Raw genomic sequence first — 16,395 nt, 5'->3', positions numbered from 1 at the left:
AGCTATGGGGGGAGAGTGGGGGAGTGGGGTTGATCAGGGCTATGGGGAGAGAGCGGGGGAGTGCGTTGATTTCAAAGCTCTTTTCAAAGAGCCGGGTCAGACACGATGGGCCAAATGGCCTCTTTTTGTGCTGTATAATTCTATGATTCTGATCTACGATGAACACAGATCTGGAGATGAATCAATCAGAGCCAAAATGGGATTAAGGGGATTTATTAGGTTACGAACAGCAATGTGGGCAATGCCACAAAAGCTCTCGGCAGCCACAGGCCGGTGTTGTAGTGTCCAGTGGGTTCTCCCCGCCCCACACACACATACACTCTCACACACAGGATAGCATTCTCCTAGTAATGTGCCAGAGCATCAGTCTACACATTATTTGCTATATACAGTTGCATTGGTCAATGTCACGTGTATCAGATTCACTGGTGTCACAATTGTATGCAATCTTTCTGAGGCAATGAATTTACTCCCCAAGTTCTTTTAAGTTTTTTTACCGTAGGCCTGGATTACTGTAAGTATGACGTGATTTAAAATGAGTTGCTCCTCGGGTTCCCAGCCAATAGTCCTCCAGATTGGTTGATTGTTCAGCTCGTGTGTGTGTTTGTGGAACCGTACAGATCTGTATTTGCCCATAAAACAACGACTGAGTTTGAGAGCAATTACTGTGGGGCACTTTGAGGCATCTTAATATACCAGTCCTCAAAGCTCAGGGGGTGGGAGGGTTGAGCAGTCTGTTAACACTGACCTCACAGTTGCTTCATTGCTGGTGAGATGTTTTCTCACCTCTTTGATATTCCGACAGTGTGTGCTCTACTCTGGCTCACACGGGCAGCTCTGATAAACAAATCGAGCCCAGCAGTGCTGCCCTCGACCCCTTTCATTTCTCGTCTCCTCTTCATTAGATTGAATCGAGGCAATGTCCCATCACCTCTCTTTGATTTTAATAAAACTGTCATTCACTTTATGGCTATTTGCCAGGGACGTTGCTGTTCGCAAATCGGCTGCCGTGTTTGCCCATAAAAACACAGTCACTGCACTTTGCAGTACAGTAAATCCTGTGAAGTGCTTTAGGATGGCGTGAAAGATGCTGTACTGAATGTAACAATTATTTTCTCATTGTCCTGTCTGTAGGGAAAAAGTTTCACTTTATATTCCATTTTTTTTAAAAAAGCACAGGATTTTAGTAGAGGAAACAGGAGGAGGGCTTCACTGTGTCGGGAGCGTGTATGTTTGTGTCTCTGCTTTGTGTAACTGTGTGTGTGTTTGTGTCTCTTCCAGTTGATGCTCTCGGAATGGCTGGTGGACGTGCCCAGTGACCTGGCCGAGCAGTGGCTCCTCGTGGTCTGTCCCACTGGAAAACGCTGTCTCATCGTAGCTTCCAAAGTAGGTAGTGACAACCCGTGGACTGACGTGAGTCAGCAGCCCTGTGAGGCTCTTAACATCTCAGCCATGGGTTCCCAAGGTCAGCCAGTACCAGCAGCTGCTTCATGCCCCGCACTGCCCCTTCCTTTCCCATCTTCATGTCGCGCCTAAAGAGCTTCCTCTTCGACCGTGCTTACGGTCACCTCCCCCCAACTCGGCGTTGTGCTGTCAAGTGCTCTGGGACGCTGCTCCACGTTAACTGTGTAAATGCAAGTTGTTGTTGCTGCTGATTTACACTGGTGACGTTTGCTGGTATGAATTTGTAGAACCAATAAATGAGGCTTGATATTCCCTGAAATTACTACATTAGAAAAACAAACAAACTAAACCCGCTTCTCAATATGAGTCCTGCAGAGAAGAGCAGCAACACAGCTTTGTGTTTCAAAGAATCCTGGATCAGAGCCCAGTGACAGGCTAGCTGGCTGAGATGGTGGAATTGGACTGTTATAATTGAAGAGAGGGCAGAAGGAAGTGGAAAGAAAGGTATTTAATCTACACCAGAAAGGGTAAACTCTAAAAGCTAATTGTAGGCATTAACCTTCACAGATTATACCCTGTGAAGCACTTTAAGACGTCTTCCTGACACTTGTGAAAGACGCAGTTTGAAATGCAAGGATTATTATTAATTGTAATTTTAGGTGTAGATATCCTCATTGTAGCATTTGGGTTAGGATTAGGCTTCAAAATTGTGGGTGACAATCCCACATGTCTTGTGTTTCTGGTACCTCTGGGTGCTGGAGCTGTTTATGATTTACTTTGGGCTCTTGAAAGAATGGAAACAGATTCAATGCCAACTTTCAAAAGGGAATTGGATAGGATCTTGAAGAGGAAAAATTTACAAGGATTTAGGGAAGGTGCGGGGAAGTGGGACTGATTGGGTCGCTCTTCCAAACAGCCGGCACAGGCACAATGGGCCGAATGGCCTCCTTCTGTGCTGTAATGTTCTACTATTCTATGAATGTCGGACTCTTTAATATTGAAAAGTTGGGGGGGGGGGATAAAATCTAGGTTTTATTTCCCATTCAAGTTTGGGATTCCTTTCAGAGAGACTTAGTTTTATGGGGCTTTAGAAAACCTGCGAGTTTGTGGGACATTTATCAGGGTTCAATAATTCGTCATTTAATGATTTAGCATTTAATGGCTAGGGTTAGTCAGTGTAGGCCAGCTCCTGGAGAAGAATATAAGAACTTAAGAATTTGCTGGTGAAAGAAGACCAAGATCCATCTAGTTTGCCTTCCACTATCCTGGCAGTTGCTTGACATGTCATGTCGCAAACTATATACTGTATCCCCAGATAATATTTTCTAGCAGAAATCTATCCATACGTTTACTACTTTCTTACTGAAGTAGTGTTTCCCCAGATTTGTTCTGAATTTACACCCTTCAATCGCAGGCCATGTCCTCTGTTTCTACTGTTCAGTACAAGATAACACGTAGGAGATAATGTGCATGAGAGGGCCTTACTGTAAAATTATTGTGAAGGGAAATTGGGTAAAGTTAGTGTGACTTAAATGGGATTATCTGAAGTGAAGGAGGGGGTCAGATGGGATGGTATAAACGTGCTGATTGTGTGAAACAGTCTGGATGTTTTCTTTAGTCAGAGTGACTGATGGAGACAGGAGGCAAGTATATCAGTAAAACTAACCTGAATGCGTGGTATTGTGTCCTGGTCTATCAGCTGCTTTGTACAGTAATACAGGGTGATCAAAAAGTTGTGATAGCTACCCTATTATTTAAACATTTTAAAATATATAATTATCATTTCTGTAAGAAATTTATTAGACACTGTAATGGTATCATTACTTTTTGGTCACCCTTTAGAAGCAGGTTACTGTGTAGTTAGTGTAGGGAGTGCTGGGGAGGGTGGTTTGGTGGGTGGTTTGGTTGGTTGGTTGGTATGTTGACAGGGTTTTGCCCTCTGTGACCAGGGAAGCACAGCGGCCTACACAAAGAGCGGCTTCTGTGTGAATCGCTTCCCGTCTCAGCTCCCTGGGGGAAACCGACAGAACTCTGCCGCAGGCAAAGGTAAGCTCACGGCAAACACAGTCCTGTATCTTAGTGGTTAGAGCACTCACCTCGCATTTGAGAGGACTTGGGTTTCATTCCCAGGCAGGACGAAATATTGGACAAGTTTCCTTACTCCACACGCCTCTGATTACCCAGCAGTAAGTAGGATTGTTAGTCGATTGGCAGATCGCTTTTCCAGGGATAATAATCCCGTCAAAAAAAATAAGTTGGTCACTCAATCCATGACTGTTTGTGGGACCCTGCTGTGTGCAATTGGCCGGCGCATTTCACCCACAAAATTTACGGTCAATTCGTTTTACAGTGTATCCTGTGAAGCACTTTGAGACGTCTCGAAGATGTGATAAGGTACTATATCAAATGCAAGGATTATTATTAATAACTCGATGGATGCATTGAGTCAAAGCAAGCAGTGGGCTAGAGAGAGTTTCATTATGAAGTTCTGTTTGACTTTAATAAGATGCTGTGGTCAGTGCTTCCCGGGGAGCCAGGTGGTGGGTTACACTATACAGGTTCCAATTTAATTTCCGTTCCCACATCTCTTCACTTCAATGACCCTAATGGTTAATCGTGGGCTGACTTAGTCTCTTGAATTTCCTTTTACAGATTACACAATTCTGGACTGTATTTACAATGAAGTGAACAGAACCTTTTTTGTCTTGGATGTGATGTGCTGGAGAGGTCACCCAGTCTATGACTGCCAGGTGTGTATGAAGGTGAAATACAATATTTGCCAGACATCAATACCTTGATCATTAACTTTCCTTCCTGTTGTTTATCTCCTTATTCTGCAGTCACAGGATAGATAGATATTGTAGAAAGATTTGTTTTGGTCAACTGAATGTAGACATGTACAGAAACTCATCACCATACTGAAGATTAACCAAATCTTGTGTATGGAAATGTCCCTGGGTCTGGGATGGAATGTGTGCTCTCCCCAGAGGGACACATCCTACTTGCCTAATTTCAGAGAGTATTCCAGAGAGTATTAGGTACCTGTTGGCAAGAGCCAAGGCTTGGGGACCCCAGAGTGTACTGTTGGAGTTTAACTAGCGAAACCTTTGCAGATTCCCTTTGCGACCTCATTCTCAAAGATCATTCTTATGAAAGCACATCTATTGTTCTGTTCAGTTTATTTGTAAGATGCCAAATGTGTGAGAGATCTTCAGTGTTTTATTTAATGTGAGGATTAAACTCTCCTCATTCAGTGAGGCTGGTTTCCCAGAGGTCATGGGGAGACAACAATAAAAGATCAAACAAATGACTAAAGTGCAAAGAATTGACATTAATGGGTTTATCAAACAGTTATGTATGGGAGAAAAAATATTGAATTTTTCTTTTTGTTTAAAACCAGACAGATTTCCGCTTTTTCTGGCTTCAATCCAAACTGCAGGAGGAGGGGGAGAAGCTGTCTGAGATAGCGACTGTCAATCCAGTGAGTGTTTGCCAACCGTTTGCTTTCTTGTGGTAATGGTTTGGTTGAAATAGATGGTCTATTACCCAGAGGTGAATCACACGCTGATCTAATGTAAGGTCATATAAATAATAGTCCTTGCATCTCAAAACTACAGTGTATATACTTTATACTGTGTTTAGCTCAGTTTATAGCGCTCTCATCTGTGAGTCAGAAGATTTTGGGTTCAAGCCCCACGTTGGGTTTTGAACTCACATAGTCTAAGATGACACTCCAGTGCAGCGCTAGGAGTCCATTGCCTTGTGGGAGTTGCTGCCCTGCAGGTGAGATGTTAGACCGAGGTCCTCTCTGCTTGTTCAGGTGGACACCATTTGAAAAGAGAAGGGTGCTTCCCTGATGTCCTCGCCAACGTTTAAAAAAAATTTGGTCACTCACTTCACTGCTGTTTGTGGGACGTTGCTGTACGGCAATTGTCTGCAATCTAGCTGTTTTCTATGATGATATCAGGTTTATTACAGATTACTGTTCTATCTGTATGTACGTGTGAGTCCCAGATTATTGTGATGTTACGTTACCTCTTGATATCACATTTGCTGTTGATGTTCATACCAGTTAGTCTTAACATCAATATCAAAGTGTTAAAGATTGTCCGGTGGGTATTATGATTCATTGTTATTCAGATATTTTGATTGTTTCTGGTGTTGAATGGCATATTTAGCATTTTGCAAAAACGTTTCTCTTTCTCTTATTTCATAACAGGTAGTAATCGCTTGGTCTGGTTCTGAGATTATGAGAGATTCTGTTTCAGCTCTCAGATTCCCGTCAGTCACCAGCTGCAGCTTTGGTTCAGGCGCTGTTCTCTGATTTCTCTTAGAAATGAAAGAGAGCCCTACCAGTTAGGGTTTTGGTTTGCCGGGTTAACAGGAGCTGAGTGGGAGGAATCGCTGCTCAGTGTTCACAGTGCTGCATTTCTCTGGCTGCCAAGATTGATGTGAAGGTACAGAGGGTGATTTGCACATAGATGTGACACTCAAACACCTACACAGGGTAGTGCTGGCTGGCCACCCGCCCGCTATATAATAATACTAATAATAATTAATAATAATCCTTGCATTTGATACAGCGCCTTATCACGTCGAGACGTCTCAAAGCGCTTCACAGAATATACTGTAAAGTGAATTGACTGTATATTTTGTGGGCAAAACACAGCAGCCAATTGCGTGCAGCAGCGTCCCACAAACAGTCATGGATTGAGTGATCAAATTATTATCATTATTATATTTTTGGAGATCAGCCATGATCTTATAGAATGGCGGAACGGACTCGAAGATCTGAATGGCCTCCTCCTGTTTCTATGTCCCTACGTTTCTACCAGCGACGTCCTGCAGATAGACGGTGAGGAAGAAGGAAACCCAGGGGGAGGGAGAAGGAGAGGAACATTTTGTCCTCTGGATCTGTGAGAAATGTTTCTCTGGCTTTTAAACACGCAAGTGCCGAAGAGCAACATGTTTGGTTCCTGGCTGTCTTCCACGTGTTACATCCTCAAAGAGGAGTCTGGAGTCACGTAGCCAAGTTAACTGGAGGATTAGTGACTGTCCTGAGGAGTGTTACTGAGGACCCCCTGCCTGACACTCCTCAGTCTCAGATGTTATTCATTGAGTATTAAACTATAACATTTTCGCTTTTAGTTTTGAAGATAGAGGATCCAGTCTGCTGTTAAATTGGCTCTTCACGGGAATTTCTGGCTTGCAAGCCTGTAGAGAGGGCCCTCCCTCCCTCTGTACCAGCAGAGTGCTGCTGTCAGACGTGTTCAGTGTTGGATTAATGGAATGAATCTCTTCCTTCCTCTCTCCAGTTCCGCTTTGTGGGTTTGCAGAGTTCCCCGTGTGCACCAGAAGCTATTTACCAGATTTTGGCTGCAGATTATCCATTTGAGGTAAAATCGTTTTGAAGCAATTCATTTGATACCCAGTGTATTTTGGTTTGATTAGCAGCTTGACTAATAGTTTATGTAGTTTATATGGATTGGATTTTCAAAAGGCGTTTGATAAGATGTCACATGAGAGACTTGTAAGCAAATAGAAGCCCATGATATTAAAGGGATAGTGACAGCATGGAGGCAGAAAGCAGAGAGTGGCGGTGAATCTTTGATGGTGGCCGGACAGGCAGATAGAGCTGTTAATAATGCATCCGGGATACTGGGCTTTATAAATAGGGGCATAGAATACACAAGTCAGGAAGTTATGATGAACCTTTATAAACACCGGTTAGGCCTCAGCTCGAGACTGCGCTCAGAGAAGCCGGGATTATTCTCCTTGGAGCAGAGAAGGTTAAGAGGAGACTTAACAGAAGTTTTCAAAATTATGTGACTTCAACCTCCACTTCACCCCCTCCTGCTCCATCTCCTCAGACTTCTCTTCCTCTCCTCTCTCAACCTCTCCCTCCACATCCACTCTGCTACTCACACCCACGGTCACCCGCTCGACCTGGTGATCACCCGGGGCCTCAGCGTCTTTGATGTCACCATCACTGAAAAGACCATCTCTGACCACCATTTCATCTCCCTCAACTACTATGTCCCTCTCCCCACTGCCTCCAAACCTACCAACATCTTCTACCGCCCATGGAAGAAGCTCTCCCCACAATCCCTCTCTGCTGCTCTGGAATCCTCTGATCTCCTCCCCCTCTGGCCCACCTCTCGCAACAACCCATTCGCTACACTCACTCTTCTCCACAGCACCCTCTCCACCACCCTCGATGTCCTTGCCCCCCTTACCTCAGGCGCTGGCAGAATCAGCCTCCCCGGAGGCACACTCCACCTCACTAAGCCAGTCAGGAACCTGGGTGTCCTGTTTGATCCTGAACTGTCCTTTCTCCCCCACATCCGCGCCATGACCAGCACTGCCTACCACCACCTCCACAACATTGCCAGACTCCGCCGCTGCCTCACCCCTCAGGCCCCCAAACCCTCACCCACACATTCGTTACCTCAAGGCTCAATTATGGGAACTCCCTCCTCATCGGCCTTCCCAACTCTTCCCTTCACACTCTGCAGATCATCAAAACTCTGCAGCTCGTGTACTCTCACGCACCAGGCTCCGCGACCCCATCACTCCCACCCTCGCCCGACCCCATCTCTCCCACCCTCGCCCGACCCCCATCAGCTCCCACCCTGGCCCGACCCCCGTCGGCTCCCACCCTGGCCCGACCCCATCACTCCCACCTCGCCCGACCCATCACTCCCACCCTCGCCGACCCCATCACTCCCGCCCTCACCCGACCCATCACTCCCACCCTCGCCCGACCCCATCACACCCACCTCGCCCGACCCCATCACTCCCACCCTCGCCCGACCCCATCACTCCCACCCTCGCCTGACCCCATCACTCCCACCCTCGCCCGACCCCATCACTCCCACCCTCGCCTGACCCATCACTCCCACCCTCTCCCGACCCCATCACTCCCACCCTCATCCGACCCCATCACTCCCACCCTGGCCCGACCCCATCACTCCCACCCTCGCCCGACCCCATCACTCCCACCCTCGCCCGACCCCATCACTCCCACCCTCGCCCGACCCCATCACTCCCACCCTCGCCCGACCCCATCACTCCCACCCTCGCCCGACCCCATCACTCCCACCCTCGCCCGACCCCACTGACTCCCCATCCCCCAGACTCCGCCGCTGCCTCACCCCTCAGGCCCCCAAACCCTCACCCACACATTCGTTACCTCAAGGCTCAATTATGGGAACTCCCTCCTCATCGGCCTTCCCAACTCTTCCCTTCACACTCTGCAGATCATCAAAACTCTGCAGCTCGTGTACTCTCACGCACCAGGCTCCGCGACCCCATCACTCCCACCCTCGCCCGACCCCATCTCTCCCACCCTCGCCCGACCCCATCACTCCCACCCTGGCCCGACCCCATCACTCCCACCCTGGCCCGACCCCATCACTCCACCCTCGCCCGACCCATCACTCCCACCCCCCACGACCCCATCACTCCCACCCTCGCCCGACCCCATCACTCCCACCCTCGCCCGACCCCATCACCCCACCCTCGCCCGACCCCATCACACCCACCCTCGCCCGACCCCATCACTCCCACCCTCGCCCGACCCCATCACTCCCACCCTCGCCCGACCCCATCACCCCACCCTCTCCCGACCCCATCACTCCCACCCTCTCCCGACCCCATCACTCCCACCCTCTCCCGACCCCATCACTCCCACCCTCGCCCGACCCCATCACTCCCACCCTCGCCCGACCCCATCACTCCCACCCTCGCCCGACCCCATCACTCCCACCCTCGCCGGACCCCATCACTCCCCCCCCCCCCCATCACTCCCACCCCCCCCCCATCACTCCCACCCTCGCCCGACCCCATCACTCCCCCTCGCCCGACCCCATCACTCCCACCCTCGCCCGACCCCATCACTCCCACCCTCGCCCGACCCCATCACTCCCACCCTCGCCCGACCCCATCACTCCCACCCTCGCCCGACCCAATCACTCCCCCCCCCCCGACCCATCACTCCCACCCTCTCGCCCGACCCCATCACTCCCACCCTCGCCCGACCCCATCACTCCCACCCTCGCCCGACCCCATCACTCCCACCCTCGCCCGACCCCATCACCCCACCCTCGCCCGACCCCATCACTCCCACCCCCGCCCGACCCCATCACTCCCACCCTCGCCCGACCCCATCACTCCCACCCTCGCCCGACCCCATCACTCCCACCCTCGCCCGACCCCATCACTCCCACCCTCGCCCGACCCCATCACTCCACCCTCGCCCGACCCCATCACTCCCACCCTCGCCCGACCCCATCACTCCCACCCTCGCCCGACCCGATCACTCTGACCCTCGCCCGAGCCCATCACTCCTACCGTCTCCCGACCCCATCACTCCCACCATCACTCCCACCCTTGCCAGACCCCATCACGCCCACCCTCCTCCAACCCCATCATTCCCGCCCTCGCCCGACCCCATCACTCCCACCCTCGCCCGACCCCATCACTCCCACCCTCGCCCGACCCCATCACTCCCACCCTCGCCCGACCCCATCACTCCCACCCTCGCCCGACCCCACTGACTCCCCATCCCCCAGAGGATTGAATTCAAGATCCTCGTCCTCACCGTTAAGGCCATCCATGGCCTTGCCCGGTCCTACCTCTCTGACCTGCTGACCCCCTACCAACCCGCCCACTCCCTCCGTTCAGCGGTCTCCGGCTGCTCCATGTCTCCCGCCCGCCCCACCCTACCATCGGTGGCCGGACTTTCAGCCTCTCTGCCCCCACACTCTGGAACTCCATCCACGGTCCCTTGGCCTCGCTTCCTCCCTCACCTCCTTCAAGGCCGGTCTCAAGACCCTTCTCTTCGGCCGTGCCTTTGGTCTCCCTCCCACCTCTCTGCCTTCCCTCACCCCTACCCACCCCCTCACCCCAACCCCCCCTCACCCGTAGGTGAGGAGAAATGTTTTCACACAGTGAGTTGTTGGGATCTGGAATGCATTGCCTGAAAGGCCGGTGGGAACCGATTCCATAACGGCTTTTAAGAGAGAAGTAGATAATTATTTGGGGAGGACAAGTTTGATCAGGGCTATGGGGAGAGAGTGGGGGGAGTGGGGTTGATCGGGGCTATGGGGAGAGCGCGGGGGAGTGGGGTTGTTCAGGGCTATGGGGAGAGAGCGCGGGGGAGTGGGGTTGATCGGGGCTATGGGGAGAGCGCGGGGGAGTGGGGTTGATCAGGGCTATGGGGAGACAGTGAGGGAGTAGAGTTGATTCGGAAAAGCTCTTTTCAAAGAGCCGGGTCAGACATGATGGGCTCCTTCTGTGCTGTATAATTTTATGATTCTATGATTACAGAAATACAAGATATCAATAATAATAATAATCCTTGTATGTGGTATAACGCCTTATCATGTCTTCCGAGATGTCTCAAAGCGCTTCACAAAACACACTGCAAAGTCAATTGACTGTATTTTGAGGGCGAAATGTAGGCAAAAGGGGGAAAACATAGGCATGTATAGACATGAATACCTGAATAAAGAGAGAACTTTAGAATGAAACTCTATCTATCCCGCTGCTTGCTTTGACTCAATATATCCCATCGAGCTATTATTAATAATAATAACAACAATCCTTGCATTTGCTTTCACGTAGGGAGGACATCCTAAAGCACTTCACAGAATTTACTGTAAAGTGCAGTGACTGTGTTTTGTGGGGAATGAGGGATGGGAATGGACTGTAGGGTCAAATGTCAAAGCAGAACCCAACATTTGATAGTTTCCTGTATTAGAGAGTCCACAGGAGGCCTTGTACCTCAGTGTGATATTTACATTAATCTTTATATTTGATTATCGATCATTTGTAATTTAAATGTCACAATACTAGTGCACTTTACATCCGATGTTTATGAATTCTGAAGTGTAACAACTACCACCACCTGCATTTATATAGCGCCCCTCACGCAGGGAAGCCCCAGAACACTTGACACTGCAAAACGCTGAGCCGGGGGAAAGGGCAGGTAACTAATATTCATAATAATAATCTTTGTATTTGATATAACGCCTTATCACATCATTCAGACGTCTCAAAGTTCTTCTCAGAATATATTGTAAAGTGTAGTGACTGTGTTTTGTGGGCAAAATTGCGCACAGAAGTGTCCACAAACAGTCGTGGATTGAGTGACCAAATTATCATTTTTTTGAAGGAATTATTACCCCTGGAAAAGGGATCCGCCAATCAATTAACAGGCGGGAATCGAACCCAGGTCTCTTGCTTGCGAGGCAAGTGCTCTAACCTCTGAGCTACAGGACTTCTTGCTATATAAATGAAAGTTGTTGTTGTGTGTATAGAGAGTAAGAGGTAAAATCCTGTGTTGAGAAAGGTGTGATTCCTTGGCTGGTATTTTTCAGGTGGACGGGCTGCTGTTTTACCACACGCAGACACATTACACCCCGGGAAGCACCCCGCTGGTGGGCTGGCTGAAGCCTTACATGGTGGCTGACATCCTAACCATGAGTGTTCCTGCTGTCGCTTTGACCTCCAAACCCGAGTACGCCAACTCCCAAATGCAACAAATCATTGAGCAAAAGAAGCAGCAGATGGAGGAGGAGGGCAGCCTGGGGGCAAAGAAGGCCCCGGCTTCGGGACGGTACGAGTTAGAGCATCTCTCCACTCCCAAACGGCCCGAAACCTCGCCTTCTAAAATGGAATGTGCCAGCAAAACCGAGAGCTGAGTCTGAGGTCTCCTCTGTAGCTGACTCTGGAGGAACATTTTGGACAAAGTGCCTTTGAGGGCCAGTGGCACCGTTTTTTTTTAAAATAAGAATGTAGGTAGAGTTAAAAAGAACCAACTCCGTGTCCTTTTCTTGTCCCGCTGTTTCTGTATAAAATCGTGTTGTTTTATAATTTGTGTTGAATTCTGCGTCATTGGCTGTTGCTTCATGGGAAGAGTCCAGATGATCAGGATGTCATTTGGGGCCAAACGGAAGGAGCAAAGCGCCCAGAGAATGGATAGATGGATCGTGGGATGATGTGGGGAGGCCACTGTCTTGCTACCTTCAACATCAAAGCCATTTTAGCTCAAACCTCTCGAGATTCGTACCCCCCACTGTATTATTGTTACTGTATTAGGAGCACGAGGACAAGCGTATTCTATTGTGTTAAAGATGTAAGAGAGGGACCTGTTTGAATAGAGGAAAGCAGTGAGTGGGGTTGTGCCCCTGGGCACCAGCCTTTGGGAGAAATATTGAAAAGCTCAGATATTGGTCTCTTCAATATATATTGAATTGTTCCTTTCTGATCAATTCCCAGTAACTGCTGAGTCCAGGTCAATGATGATGATTTATGTGGACACTGTAAGCTTCAGCTATAACAAGCCATAATCTTTGGTTCCCTCAATTTGTCCGCATTGTTCATGGTGAATTGTATCACGTCACCAGAAATAGAAACCAGACTGAGTTTCATTCTGAGTTTGGTGAATTCAAGGGCTGCTTTTTTTTTGAACAGAAGTGATTTTACACAGCATCTTAAATATACAAGCCCTTCCAGAATCATTCCTTAAACATCCACCTCCTGACTGAGAGCCAATGACATGAGAAATTACAACTGTGCATGTCACCGGGAAGCCTGTGTTTCTGTCACAAACCCATGTTTGATGCTGATGTATAACTGAGAGTTTATACACAGGAAGGTTCACTGGTCTCCTGAACTGTGGAATAAATTGCGATTTTGACTGATTGTTGTGTTGTGAGTGAGTTTCTGTTCTGTTGCTGGATTTCCTGTGGGGACGATGCCGTGAGCCTAATCTACAATCTTTGGCTTTGAGTTGCTGAGGAGAGTGCAGAGTGCAGTCTGCGGCCTGTAGCACACAGGCTGATAACTGGAGCCTTTGAGGTGATGCTGTAACACGATATTAGGCGTAAGTTGACTCTTGCCATCCTGCACCTAATACTCTTCAGAATTAGGTAAACAGGATAACCAGGGAGAGGGTGTGCTTACCATTCCAAACACAGGAAAATTTCCATGTGGAGATGCCAGGTACATGTGGAACTCTCAGTTTGTTTTGAAGACAATCACACGAGCAAGTCAGGTGACCGGATCACCAACGATGAGGGACTTTAGTTATGTGGCAAGACTAGAGAAGCTGGGATTGTTCTCCTCAGAGCAGAGAAGGTTAAGGGGAGATTTAATAGAGGTGGTCAAAATTATGAGGGGTTTTGATAGAGTAGATCGTGAGAAATTGTTTCCACTGGCCGGTGGGTCGGTAACCAGGGCACATAGATTCAAGATAATTGGCAAAAGAACCAGAGACTATACAAGGAGACTCTTTTTTTACACAGAGAATTGTTATGGTTTGGAATGCGCTTCCAAGGGTGGAGGAAACAGATTCAATAATAACTTTCAAAGGGGAATTGGATAGGTACTTAAAAAGGAAAAATTTGCAGGGTGGAGGATTGAGGGAGAGTCCCAGAGTTTCAGGGTGTAGTGGCTGAAGGTATAGCCACTGATGGTGGAGCGGAAGGGACGATGGAAATGGTCCATGGGGGGGGGCGCGCAACAGGGAGGGAGATACAAGACCCCACTTGTAACTGCACTGTGCAAAGGGTGGCAGAATCCCGAGACGGGGAAACATTGGTCCCTCCACCAAAGTGGAGTGCACAGGGCCCCCCCACCCCGCCACAGGGGCTGGATCTGTTGTGTCCTGTAATGGGATAATAATGAGTTGCGGGAATTGTTTCTTTTGAGATAAGTGAGATAAGCGTCCTGTAACTCAGGGGTTAGAGCATTTGTCTCACAAGCGAGAGGACCTGGGTTTGATTCCCGGGCAGGACAGGCTGAAATGTTGGGCGAAAAGTTTCCTTACTCCACACGCCTCTGTTTACCAGCAGTAAGTAGGAACCCGTTTGTTAGTTGATTGGTGGATCACTTTTCCGGGGGTAATAATCCCTTCAAAAAATAAATTAAAAAAAGTCATTTAATCCACAGCTGTTTGTGGGACGCTGCTGTACACAATTGGCTGCTGCGTTTCGCCCACAAAATATACAGTCATATTCTGTGAAGCGCTTTGAGACATCTCGAAGATGTGATAAGACAAATATAAGGATTATTATTATGGATATTCTATTTTTGAAAAAATATATATTGCTTTAAAAAATGAATAAAGCAACCAAATGTGTTTCAAGTGACTTGGAAAATGATGGGTTTCAGACACATTGGGAGACATTAACCAAGTTGCTGACTTAAGCTCTGAGGGGATGTGGTCAACATTAAGTCAATGTACAGTTCAGAATGTTCCTAGAATGCAGGGGAACATTTGTTCCATTTCCTTTACGTGTGCAGTGGGTCATGGATAGCTAGCTCACTGCCCAGAGTCAGGGGGACTTTCCTGTGTGGTTAACAATAATCCTCCATTTTCATAGAGCGCTTTTCACATTGTGAGAACGTCTCTAAATGGTTCACAGGATTGACTCTATTTTTGTGGTGGAATATTGCAGCCAATTTGCAAACAACAAAGTCCCATAAACAGCCATGAAGAGAAACAGCCAATACTTATCAAAATGTCTGTTACCATGCTATTACCAATGTTAACAGTTTCATTAATAAAAACAGAAGTCACTGGGAATACTCAACAGGTCAGGCAGCATCCAGTAAGTTAATGTTTCGGGTCGATGACCTTTAGTGTTCCCAACAATTTGTTTTTATTTCAGACTAGGGTTACCTGTTGCAGCTTCGCTTGCCAGGATCCAATATGGAATGTAGATTTCAGTGATACCCACTCACAAACCATAAACATGCCATAAACACTGTGCGTACACCTGAAGCAAAACTGCCAGACATGTGCGATGAGCTTGTTTGCGTCAACGATAGAAGACCTTATCCAAGCTATTCTAACCAAAGGGGTTTACTGTGTGATCCGGCAAGTACTTGATTTATTGCAAGGTTTCTGCGTAGACCACATTTGCAGTTTTTCCTTCTTCAGCCCTGATGTACAGGTTTTGAGATGAACCCACACGTGAGCAGCCAACATAGAATTGTCCATGGAAAAAGCAAGGTGTATTCAAAAAATGGCCCACAACCTTTAAGCTCTGCCCCTGTGCCTTGTTAATTGACATGGCAAAGCACATTTGAACAGGGAATTGGAACCTTTTGAACTCAAACGGGCAGTCACTTGGGAGCAGTGGGATATGACGATTAATACATCTTTCCCTTTGAACTGACCAGTCAGAATAGTTGCTTCCATAACATGTTTGCCACCAACCTTGTGCCATTGCATAGCTTTGGTGCATCCAGATTCCTCAACAACATGATTATGCATCCAACCTGTAGTATGAGTTTGTGTGGAGGCGTACCAACCGCAAGGTTACAAAGGGTTTAAAAACTCAATTGGGTATTTGACAGCATTTTCGATGTCAGGCACAGTATCTGTGGACTTGTGAAAAGCGCTATATCAAATGTAAGGATTATTATTATTGTTATTATTACTGTCCGATCTTCTATCTTCCTACCCAGTTTATCTTTCTCAATTGCTTTAAATTTGTCTTTTTTCGAGTGTTCTTGGCTGTTCTCCTACTTTACAATGTTGACGTCAAACCTAATAATGTTGTGGCCATTGGTTGCTGGACACTCCCCACCCCTCTCATTACTCACTTTTGCTATTCATTTCCCAGGACAGGATCAAGAACTGCCTTTTGCCAAGTTGGACTGAGAACAAACTGATCCCAAAAAACAATCCTTAATTAGTTTGTTTCCAGTCACACTCGGGAATCAGTTCTTGACCTTCTTGTACTGTAGAAAATGCTCCCTTCCCAGCCACCTCATCATGTGGACATGAAAGCCCAGCCCCCAGGAAATGGCCCTTCCATCTACCATGGCAGCAGCGATGTCCGCAATCAGCTGAGCCCAGAAACAAACAGGCAAGAAAATTTACCCAACTCTGAATCAGCACATTGCCTTCCACATGATGCTGTTAGAAATGTACCACATGTACAGTTAGAAAATCCAGTTTGTCATCAGTAACGC

At 47.9% G+C, this 16,395-nt stretch overlaps 1 protein-coding gene across 2 annotated transcripts; it reads left to right on the top strand.

Moving 5' to 3' along the window:
* Nucleotides 1-1,281: 1,281 nt before the first annotated feature.
* snupn (snurportin 1) lies at nucleotides 1,282-13,113 on the top strand (the record flags this gene model as incomplete). 2 transcript variants are annotated; one of them, XM_042343075.1, is given in 7 exon segments in its annotated part: nucleotides 1,282-1,386; nucleotides 3,354-3,450; nucleotides 4,057-4,154; nucleotides 4,805-4,885; nucleotides 6,720-6,800; nucleotides 11,329-11,395; nucleotides 11,787-11,954. In XM_042343075.1, coding segments are annotated over 7 exon segments (621 nt in total), but the record flags the coding sequence as incomplete, so codon positions are not given.
* Between the last annotated feature and the right edge of the window lie 3,282 nt (nucleotides 13,114-16,395).

The sequence above is a fragment of the Callorhinchus milii genome, unplaced genomic scaffold (genome assembly GCF_018977255.1).
Source record: "Callorhinchus milii isolate IMCB2004 unplaced genomic scaffold, IMCB_Cmil_1.0 Scaffold22, whole genome shotgun sequence".
Lineage (NCBI taxonomy): Eukaryota > Metazoa > Chordata > Chondrichthyes > Chimaeriformes > Callorhinchidae > Callorhinchus > Callorhinchus milii.
This window is presented reverse-complemented; position numbering and strand designations above follow the sequence as displayed.